At 44.5% G+C, this 11,262-nt stretch overlaps 1 protein-coding gene across 1 annotated transcript; it reads right to left on the bottom strand.

Moving 5' to 3' along the window:
• Window positions 1-5,960: 5,960 nt before the first annotated feature.
• Window positions 5,961-6,784, bottom strand: LOC115191455 (E3 ubiquitin/ISG15 ligase TRIM25-like). The gene has a single exon (XM_029749302.1). It carries the CDS (start codon window positions 6,682-6,684, stop codon window positions 6,028-6,030), a length of 657 nt encoding a protein of 218 aa, XP_029605162.1. The 5' UTR covers window positions 6,685-6,784; the 3' UTR covers window positions 5,961-6,027.
• Window positions 6,785-11,262: the final 4,478 nt, after the last annotated feature.

Raw genomic sequence — 11,262 nt, 5'->3', positions numbered from 1 at the left:
ACAGACAGGCAGATTCCCGGTCGGAATATTATCGCTTCTCTACGAGATAAATTGCATAAATATTGGTTTTAAACAGCGGTTGGCATGCTTCCAAGTACGGTAATGGAATATTTAGAATTTTTTTGTCATATTTTGCGTCATGCTCGTGGCCGAGATTTAGCGTTGGGATAGTGTCTAGAACGCACGAACAAAACGTCGCTGTTTGGATATAACGATGGATTATTTGGGACCAAACCTACATTTGTTATTGAAGTAGAAGTCCTGGCAGTGTATTCTGATGAAGAACAAGCAAGGTAAGAACATTTTTCTTATAGGAAATGTGATTTTGGTGAAGGCTAAACTTGCAGGGTGTCTAAATAGCTAGCCCTGTAACGCCGGGCTATGTACTTAGATTATTGCAAAATGTGCTTCATCCGAAAAGCTATTTTTAAATCGGACATATCGAGTGCATAGAGGATTTCTGTATCTATAATTCTTAAAATAATTGTTATGCTTTTTGTGAACGTTTATCGTGAGTAATTTAGTAAAATCACCGGAAGTGTTCGGTGGGAATGCTAGTTCTGAACGTCACATGCTAATGTAAAAAGCTGGTTTTTGATATAAATATGAACTTGATTGAACAGACATGCATGTATTGTATAACACAATGTCCTAGGTGTGTCATCTGATGAAGATCATCAAAGGTTAGTGCTGCATTTAGCTATGGTTTGGGTTTATGTGACATGATATGCTAGCTTGAAAAATGGCTGTGTGATTATTTCTGGCTGGGTACTCTGCTGACATAATCTAATGTTTTGCTTTCGCTGTAAAGCCTTTTTGAAATCGGACAGTTTGGTTAGATAAAGGAGAGTCTTGTCTTTAAATAGCTGTAAAATAGTCATATGTTTGAAAAGTGTAAGTTTTCGGATTTAGAGGAGTTTGAATTTCGCGCCCCGCCCATCATTGGATATTGGAGCAGACGTTCCGCTAGCGGAACGTGTAGATGTAAGAGGTTTTAACTATAATAGTGCGCCCTCTATATGACATACGAGATAGCAACCAACGCCATCTCCTTATCCTCCCTTCCACCATTTCAACCACCCCAATCCAATTTTTTTCCATAGTCCCCTCATCTCCTAGGTACACTCCAAGATACTTAAAACCTCCCTTACACCATTCCAGCCCCCCTGGCAAAGCCATGATCCCTCCAGCCCATTCTCCAATCTGTAAAGCACAACTCTTTTCCCAATTTACCTTTGCAGAGGATATTCCCCTAAAACGATCAACCATTAGACTCAAACTATCCACCTCCGCTTGATTTTTCACTAAAACAACTACATCATCAGCATAGGCTGAGAGACGAATAGGAGGAATATCCCTTGAAAGGTACACCCCTTCAATGCGACTTCTTATGCTATTTAGTAGTGGCTCTATAGCAATGGCATATAACATTCCCGACAAAGAACATCCCTGCCTAATACCTCTACACACTTTAAAAGGAGCACTCAAACCACCGTTAACTTTCAATACACTTTCAATGTCACCATATATCACCTCTATCATGGCAATAAAACCAGAGCTGAACCCAAACGCCTCCAAAGTGTGCCATAAATATTGATGTTCAACTCGGTCAAATGCCTTTTCCTGATCAATTGAAATTAGACCAGCATCCAACCCAATAGCCCTAGAGACGTCCAAAAAATCACGAATCAGAGAAATGTTATCCCCTATCTGCCTGCCAGGAACACAGTAGGACTGGTCCGTATGTATGATTTGCCCCATCACCTCCCTCAACCTGTTGGACAAAGCTTTTGACAGGATCTTATAATCAGTGCACAATAAAGCCACCGGCCTCCAGTTCTTCACCTCCCTAGGGTCACCCTTTTTGGGCAGTAGGGTGAGGACAGCCCTTCTGCAGCTTATTGGTAGTAACCCTCCGGTTAAACTATCATTAACTACTGCTAGCCAATCCTCTCCCAACATAGCCCAAAAAGACTTAAAAAAGTCAACGGGAAGCCCATCAATGCCTGGTGCCCTTCCATTTTCCATGCCTTTTAATGCAGTGTATAACTCCTGCAAAGACAATGGTTGCTCAAGCTCAACCTGAGCTTCTGCAGCCACCTGTGGGAGCCCATCAAGGAACTGCTGTGTCACTGTTTTATCCTCTTTGTACTCACACTTGTAGAGCTCAGCATAGAACTCTACTGCCCTCTTTCTAATTTCACTAGGTCTAGTGAGCTCTTGTCCAACAGCTGATTTGAGACAATGAATAATTTTTCTTTGTCCATTCTTTTTCTCTAAACCAAAGAAACATTTGGATGAGGCATCCATTTCAGAGATTCCCTGAAACTTACTTCTCACCAATGCCCCCTGTGCTCTGATACCCAGCAGGTCTGCCAATGCAGCTTTTTTCCTCTTGAGGGCCTGAGTGTGGCCTCGATCTCCTGTGGTCTCAACCAACGTCATGAGTTCCACTATTTCAGTCTCTAGGGCTTTCATTGATCTGGTGATATCCTTGGTGACATTCCTCGTGTATTGCTTACAGAATTGTTGAATCTGGATTTTCACTATATCCCACCACTGTTGAAGGGATACAAAACTGGCCTTTTGAGACCTCCACCTCTCCCAGAAAAAACTAAAACATTTCCTGAAGTGAGCATCACTCAATAAAGTTATGTTAAAATGCCAGTATGCGCTTTTAGGTTTTACATCGTTAATGAACACCACCTCTGTTATTAAACAATGATCAGAAAATCCCACTGGGGTTATCACACTTGATTTACAGACATGAGATTGATGCTCAAAACAATAAAACCTATCTAACCTGGCCATAGAGATGGTGTTCTCTCTCACATGCACCCAGGTATACTGCCTTGTGCCTCCATGTTGACTCCGCCAAATGTCACACAGTTCATTTGTTACAATGAGACGTTTTAAAAAAGTCCTTGAGGCTATATGAGGTTCTTTGTGGTTTCTATCTAAATCACTGACTGTGCAGTTAAAATCCCCAGCAATAAATAAATCATCTTCATTGTTACATTTCTCAATGGTATTTGATAATGTCTCTAAAAAGCATACCCTCTCAACTGCCACCACTGGGGCATATACATTTATCAGACACATAGTGATGTTTTCATACCTTACTCTAACTTTTAGTAACCTCCCCTCAACTACCTCTTCAACCTCATATGACAAAGGCAAAAACTCTTTTGAGAACAATATGGCCACACCCCCACTTTTTGTGTTTTTATGACTACACACCACTGTCCCCCCCCACTCCTGTTTCCACATAACTTCATTTTCCAAATTACTATGCGTTTCTTGTAGAAAAATTATGTCACTTCCCTTTCCCCTAATTAACTCATACACTATGGCTCTTTTTTTAACGTCTCTTGCCCCATTTACATTTAAAGAAGAAATCTTAAAACTGCTCATGGTTGAAGAAAAAAATACAGAGGAAGACCCAGAAACCACATCTCTTTACAGAGTTAAAGCTGCGACTGAACTCTTTCATTTTCTTTAGAATTTACATCACTTATCACTCTCGTTACCACTTTCTTGAGTCTAGCAATTTCAGGGCTTGTCAAACCTCCCCCTGTTATTTTTGACATCAGAAACTTTGCTGATTCAATAAACAATTCACTTTCAGGGAAAAAATCTGTTATATTATAATCCTGCATATATTTCTTCCCTTTTGTCAACTTCAGAAATTGACGTACCTTCCCAATCCCATACCTCCCTTCCTCCCCATTTATCTCACTGTTTTGTTGTGACGCATCAGATGACTCACTCTCGCTATCCTCCCCAGAAGAATACTCCACCATCTCTACAACCTGTTTATCTTCAAGTGAATTATCCATCTCTACCTTCCTCTTGGAATTAGACCCTTCACCACCCCTTACATTCTTCCTCTTACTCCTCGGTACTTTGAAAACAGCTGCTTCCATTCCCATTATTTCAATCTCCTCTTGACCTCCAATTTCATTTTCCAGCACCACCTCAGCGACGGCAGTCGCAATCTCACCGACTGTTTCCCCTCCCTCTTTGTTCTGATCTACAACAATTGCCCCCGTTTCCACACTGCCTTCCTCTCCTACTTTTCCTACCACATCTGCCCACCTTCTCCCTTCCCCTGCACCCTTAGCATGTTCATCCATTCGCGGTGGTGCGTTAGCTGCACCAGCACTAGAGCTGCTACCGGGCTCTGCGTGCTCATTCTCGGGACAATTACGCACCAAATGCCCCTCTCTTCCACAGCCAAAGCATTTCATTGATTCAGTAGAAGCGTAGAAGACATAATCAAATCCATCAATCTTAAAACTGAATGCTAAATTCAGTTCATCAGTGTCCTTTTTTAAAATCATATGCACTTGTCTCCTATGAGACACGACATGCTTCAGCAACGGAGATTTGCATCCAAAAAGAACCTTCTTTATTGTTGATACAATTTGACCATGACGAGATAACTCTCGCTCCAACACTTCATCTCTAACAAATGGTGGCACGTTAGAAAGTATAACTTTCTTTGCCGGATTCATAAGCGGAAATACCGGTGTCTGTGTCTCCCGCAACACAACACCACTCTCAACTATCGTATTCACCTTTTCAATGGAATCTAAGAATATCACTACAGCGCTATTCATCCTTGAGGCTGATTTGATACTATCATACCCAATGATTGAACCCACTGCCAAGCTACATTCTTCCACTGAACAGCCGGCCGCAGCAGGAATCTTTACTCCATGTCGCCGACTAAGTTTTTCAAACTCCAAACTTCCGCGAGTGGCCATTGCAACCAGCCCCACCCGCTGGTTGTGCCCTCGCGAAAACCAATCTCAACGATCCCACCACCCCTATACGTGCTTAGTGATATTTAGACAAAATACTCTTAAAACAACTAAACTAAACAACATATATATATATATATATATATATATATACACACCAAAACCCAATAGAGTGAAGATAATTCCAGTCGCTTTCACAATCACTCCTGCTTCACGACTCACTCCCAGCATGCACTCCAACGAGAGAGAGAGAGAGAGAGAGAGAGAGAGAGAGAGACAGAAAGAGAGAGAGACAGAGACAGAGAGAGAGAGACAGAGAGAGAGAGACAGATATATAGTTAACTGTAAAGTAATGAGTGACCATTTTAGAAAATCATGGGACATATAGTCTTTGGTTGCATGCTATTTTATGTCAATCATATTGCTGCTTGTAGCCTATAACTGATGCTTCGTGGTCTTATGCTGCCATCTATTGGAAATATTTACCAATTAAAAGTTATTAATTCACGTAAAGACATTGGTGAGGCAGCTGAGAAATAAAGTGTATTTAAGAACAAATTCTTATTTTCTTTTTAACCCCCTTTTTCTTCCAAATTTCATAGTATCCAATTAGTAGTAGTTACAGTCTTGTCGCTGCAACTCCCGTACGGACTCAGGAGATGCGACGGTCAAGAGCCATGCATCCTCCGAAACACAACCAAGCCACACTGCTTCTTGACACAACGCACATCCAACCCGGAACCCTGCCGTACCAATGTGTCGGAGGAAACACCGTGCAACCTGGTCAGCATGTACTGCACCCAGCCCGCCACAGGAGTCGCAATGAGACAAGGATATCCCTGCCGGCCTAACCTTCCCTAACCCGAACAACGCTCGGCAAATTGTGCGCCACCCCACGCTCCTCCCAGTCACAGCTGCAACAGAGCCTGGGCTCAAACCCAGAGTCTCTTGTGGCACAGCTAGCACTGCCTTAGACCCCTGTGCCACCCGGGAAGCCCATAGAAATTCTTATTTTCAATGACAGCCTAGGAACAGTGGGTTAACTGCCTTGTTCAGGGGCAGAACAACAGATATGTACCTTGTCAGCTCGGGGATTTGATCTTGCAACCTTTCGGTTACTAGTTCAACGTTCTAACCACTAGGCTATGCTGCCACCCTGGAATCTGGGTTAACATATCTATAAACTCAAGTTTGTGTTCATATTTGTTCTGCCCTGGATTGATTTCACTTGAATGATCTCATATTCACACAGCCTTAGTTCCTACTGTATCATTAATTCCTTGTTTATCAGACAGTCACCAACACCTTGTTCTGGTCTTACCTGTTTCTCATTCCTCTCTGCTGCAGCTGACACTGTATCATGGCCTTTATGCTCATCCATTGTACACAGCATACAGATACACTGCTGATCGGTACGACAGTAAACCTCTAGCAGTTTGTCATGATGAGAGCAGATCTTCTCCTGTAGTTGTGCGGTGGCTTTGACCAGCTTGTGCTTCTTGAAAGCAGGAAATTCATAGTGAGGTTGGAGGTGAGTCTCACAGTAAGAGGCCAGACACACCAAACAGGACATGAGGGCTTTCTGCTTTCTGGTCCCAGTGCAGAAATCACATGCCACATCTCCAGGTCCAGCATAGCACAGAGCAGGAGGGGGAGCAGTCTGGAGTCTTGTCTTCTTCAGTTCCTCCACCATATCAGCCAACATGTTATTTTTCCTCAGATTAGGCCTTGGAGTGAAGGTCTCTCTGCACTGAGGACAGCTATAGACCCCTTTCAGAACATCCTGATCCCAGCAGTCCTTAATACAGCTCCTACAGTAACTGTGTCCACAGGGGATGGTGACTGGTTCCTTCAATAGATCCAGACAGACAGAACAACAGAACTGGCCCTGGTCCAGCAGAACTCCCTTCTGAGCCATTCTTGATGGTTGTTCACTCTCACACAGACAGACGACACAGAGACTCAGATATGTTTTGTTTCCACAGAAGTTAGTTTTTGGGAGGTATGGACTTTCTGGTTCTGCCAGAAAGGTGAGTTTAGAGGGAGGGAAGGAAGGAGGGAGGGAGGGGTTAGAGGAAGAGAGAGAGAGAACTGCATGCAACGTTGAGAAGGAGACAAAATATTTTAGTTCCTAGGTTAGAACCCTTAATATTAAATAGAGTGGTTAGAATATATAATGTAACAGTTTCTATGAAGTACATATTCTAATTATTTTAATGACCTATAAAATGCCTTATTATACACGTATGTGTTAAAACACTGATTATAAGTGTCTGTAAGTATTCTTAAGTGGTTGTAATGAGGGGACTTGCTATTGATCCAATGTTCTGTAGTTGAAATGAATACTGAATGTATTGACTGATCATTGAGAATGAGGTAATACTTTACATTGCAGTGTGGTTATTACTGTTAGGTCTAGGATCAGGGTTAGAGGTACTACATTCAGCAGTAACCCTAGACATATCTAGGACTAAAAAGAGAAGACGTTTTACAATCAGAGTTCTTTGTATCTCTTCTTAGTCATACAGATCCTCCCCACATCTTATAGGTGGACGGGGTTATGAACATATCCAAAACATTTTTTCTGAAACCAGATGTAATGAAACTGTCTTTCAGCAGGAAAAGCTTCTCTAATAATCCTAACCATGGCTGGGTGTCTTCAGAGTCTGAGAGGTATAGAGACACACTGTCAAGGTGGCAGGTAGCTTTGTGGTTTAGAGACTGAGAAGTATAGAGACACACTGTCAAGGTGACAACTATCCTAGTGGTTTAGAGACTGAGAGGTATAGAGACACACTGTCAAGGTGGCAGGTAGCCAAGTGGTTTATAGCGTAGGGACAGTAACTGAAAGGTCGCTGGTTTGAATCTCTGAGCGGACAAGTTGAAAGCTCTGTCTTTGTACCCTTGAGCAAGGCTCTTAACCATAATTCTCCTCTAAGTTGCTCTGGATAAGAGCTTCTGCTAAAGGACTAAAACATCTGGCTGTGCTTTCATGTCAAAACTGTTCTTCTATTCTAGTCATTATATTGTATTATATGATAATATTATCAGGTATGAAGGTAAGACCCAGATGCAGACAACGTTGAATTATCAATGGTTTAATAATCCAACAGGGGCAATAGACAGGTCAAGGGAAGCAGGGGTCAGTAAACCAGAGGTGGGGCAATGGTACCGGACGGCAGGCAGGCTCAGAGTCAGGGGCAGGCAGAGGTCAATAATCCAGAGGTGGGGCAAAGGTACCAGACGGCAGGCAGGCTCAGGGTCAGGCAGAGTGGTCAGGTAGGCGGGCTCAGTCAGGACAGTCAAGGGTCAAAACCTGGAGGACGAGAAAAAGAGAGACTGGAAAAGGCAGTAGCTGAGACACAAAAATGCAGCTTGACTTGACAAACAAGATGAACTGGCAACAGACAAACAGAGAACACAGGTATAAATACACAGGGGATAATGGGGAAGATGGATGACACCTGGAGGAGGGTGGAGACAATCACAAAGACAGGTGAAACAGATCAGGGTGTGACAGTACCCCCATTCTAGGGGCGCCACCTGTTGTCCTACCTGTGCACATACCTGGTAGACTGGGGTGCCGGTGGTGGAAGTCGGCGATGAGGGCTGGGTCCAGGATGTCTCTAGTGGGGACCCAGCACCTCTCCTCCGGGCCATAACCCTCCCAGCCAACCAGGTACTGGATGCCCCTGCCCCGTGGTCGAACACTCAGGAGGCGTCTCACGGTGTACGCCTGATGGCAATCGATGACACAGGGAGGAGGGGTGGGCCTGGAAACAGAAGACAAAGGGCTGTGAGACACGGGCTTAATCCTTGACACATGGAAAGTAGGTTGTATACGGAGGATACGGGGTAACAACAGATGAACAGCAGTGGGGCTAATGACTCTAGAGATGGGGAACGGGATGATTTCTTTTTATTTCACCTTTATTTAACCAGGTAGGCTAGTTGAGAACAAGTTCTCATTTACAACTGCAACCTGGCAAAGATAAAGCAAAGTAGTTCGACACATACAACAACACAGAGTTACACATGGAGTAAACAAACATACAGTCAATAATACAGTAGAAAAACAAGTCTATATACAATGTGTGCAAATGAGATAAGGGAGGGAGGTAAGTCAATAACAGGGGGAAAGTTTATGGGACTCTACATGGAGGGAGGGTCCCGGGTGGAGAGCCATACCCTCTGCCCGAGTCGATAGCGTGGAGCAGGGGTCCGGTGGTGATCCGCTTGTCGCCTATACCTGGAAGTGGTCTTCAACAAAGCGGCCCATGGCTCTCTTCCAGGTACGGCGACAGCGGCGGAAGAACATCTGGGCAGAGGGATTGCTGACTTCCTCCTCTTGCTCGGGGAAGAGCGGCGGCTGACATCCCAAGGAACACTTGAAGGGCGAGAGACCCGTGGCAGAGCAAGGAAGGGTTTTGCGAGCGTACTCAACCCATACCAGTTGCTGACTTCAGGTGGTAGGGTTGGCGGAGAATAGGGAGCGAAGAGTTGTCTCTAAGTCCTGGTTGGCTCGCCCTGACTGGCTGTTGGACTGGGGGTGGAATCCGGAGGACAGGCTGGCCGACGACCCAATGAGCATGCAGAATGCCTTCCAGAACCGGGACGAGAACTGTGGACCCCGGTCGGAGACCATGTCCACCGGGAGTCTGTGGATCCGGAAGACGTGCTGCACTATAAGCTGGGTCGTCTCCTTGGCCGAGGTTAGTTTGGCGAGAGGAATGAAGTGGGTGGCTATGGAAAATTGGTCGACCACAGTCAGGATGGCAGTGTTGCCCTCAGATGGGGGGAGACCTTTGATGAAATCCAGGGATTTATGGGACCAGGGACTGTGAGGGATTGGCTGGGGTTGGAGAAGACCAGCCGGAGCTTGCCGAGAAGTCTTGTTCTGTGCGCAGACCGTGCAGGTGGCGACAAACAAGGAAACATCCGGAACCATATTAGGCCACCAAAAGCATTGTTGCACGAAGGCCAGAGTCCGACGAGAGCCCGGGTGACAGGCAAACCTGGAGGAATGGGCCCACTCCAGGACCGCGGAGTGGACAGCGTCAGGCACGAGGTGGGAAGGATGGTCTCGGGCTCCGGGGTGGTAACCGTGGGGTTAAAGCGGCGAGACAGGGCATCCGACTTGAGGTACTTCGACCCCGGCCGGTAGGAGAGGAAAAGTTGAACCGGATAAACAGCAGGGCCCATCTCGCTTGCCTGGAGTTGAGGCACTTGGAGGTGGAGAGATACTCCAGGTTTTTGTGATCGGTCCACACAATGAACGGATGTTCCGCCCCTTCTTGCCAGTGCCTCCATTCCTCCAACGCCATCTTCATCACGAGAAGCTCTCGATTCCCCACATCGTAGTTCCTCTCCATGGCGTTGAGGCAGTGGGAGAAGAAGGCACAGGGCTGCAGCTTAAGGTCCAGGGCAGAACGTTGGGACAGAACAGCCACAACTCCGACATCTAAAGCATCGGCCTCCACCATGAACTGACGGGAAGGGTCAGGATGAACCAGGATAGGAGCAGTGGTGAAGCAGTGTTTAACCTCTCTTGGGGAGGTGGGATGAAATCGTCCCACACTAAAAATCAGAGAGCCAAATTTAAAACCACAAAATGTCATAATTCTAAGTTCTCAAACATCGGTGTCACAGTTGTTGTTGTGTTGAAGGGAGGACCAATACGCAGCAGGAATGTGGATGCTCATCTTTTAATTAGATAAAAAGCAGCATACACAAAAAACAAGAAAGAACAACGAATGACAGTTTCGCAGGCTATAACTAACAGTGCAAAATACAACTACCCACAAAACCCAAACCAAACACACACCTAATTACAGGACTCTCAATCAGAGGCAACTAGAAACACCTGCCTCCAATTGAGAGTCCAACACCCAAACCTAAACATAGAAAAACTAAACTAGACAGAACGTAGAAATACATACAAAAACACAAACTCTCTGCCACGTCCTGACCAAAACTAATACAATTACTCCCTCTGCTGGTCAGGACGTGACAATCAGACTATTTTACACCATTTTATAGATACACTTCTCCTGAATCGAACCACGTTGTCCGATTTCCAAAAGGCTTTACAGCGAAAGCAAAACATTAGATTATGTTAGGAGAGTACATAGACACAAAAAACCACACAGCCATTTCCAAGCAACTAGCATGCATCACAAATACCCAAAACCACAGCTAAATGCAGCACTAACCTTTGATGATCTTCATCAGATGACACTCCTAGGACATTATGTTATACAATACATGCATGTTTTGTTCAATCAAGTTCATATTTATATCAAAAAACAGCTTTTTACATTAGCATGTGATGTTCAGAACTAGCATACCCACCAAAATACTCCGGTGAATTTACTAAATTACTCACGATAAACGTTGACAAAATACATAACAATTATTTTAAGAATTATAGATACAGAACTCCTTTATGCAATCGCTATGTCCGATTTTAAAATAGCTTTTCGGAGAAAGCACATTT

Source organism: Salmo trutta, chromosome 4, assembly GCF_901001165.1.
Source record: "Salmo trutta chromosome 4, fSalTru1.1, whole genome shotgun sequence".
In the NCBI taxonomy this organism is placed as follows: domain Eukaryota; kingdom Metazoa; phylum Chordata; class Actinopteri; order Salmoniformes; family Salmonidae; genus Salmo; species Salmo trutta.
The sequence above is the reverse complement of the archived record's forward strand: the minus strand, read 5'-3'. Positions and strand labels throughout refer to the sequence as shown.

Bases quoted from the DNA above. Each gene is read 5' to 3' on its own strand.
- LOC115191455 (XM_029749302.1), bottom strand. From the start codon at position 6,684: ATGGCTCAGAAGGGAGTTCTGCTGGACCAGGGCCAGTTCTGTTGTTCT.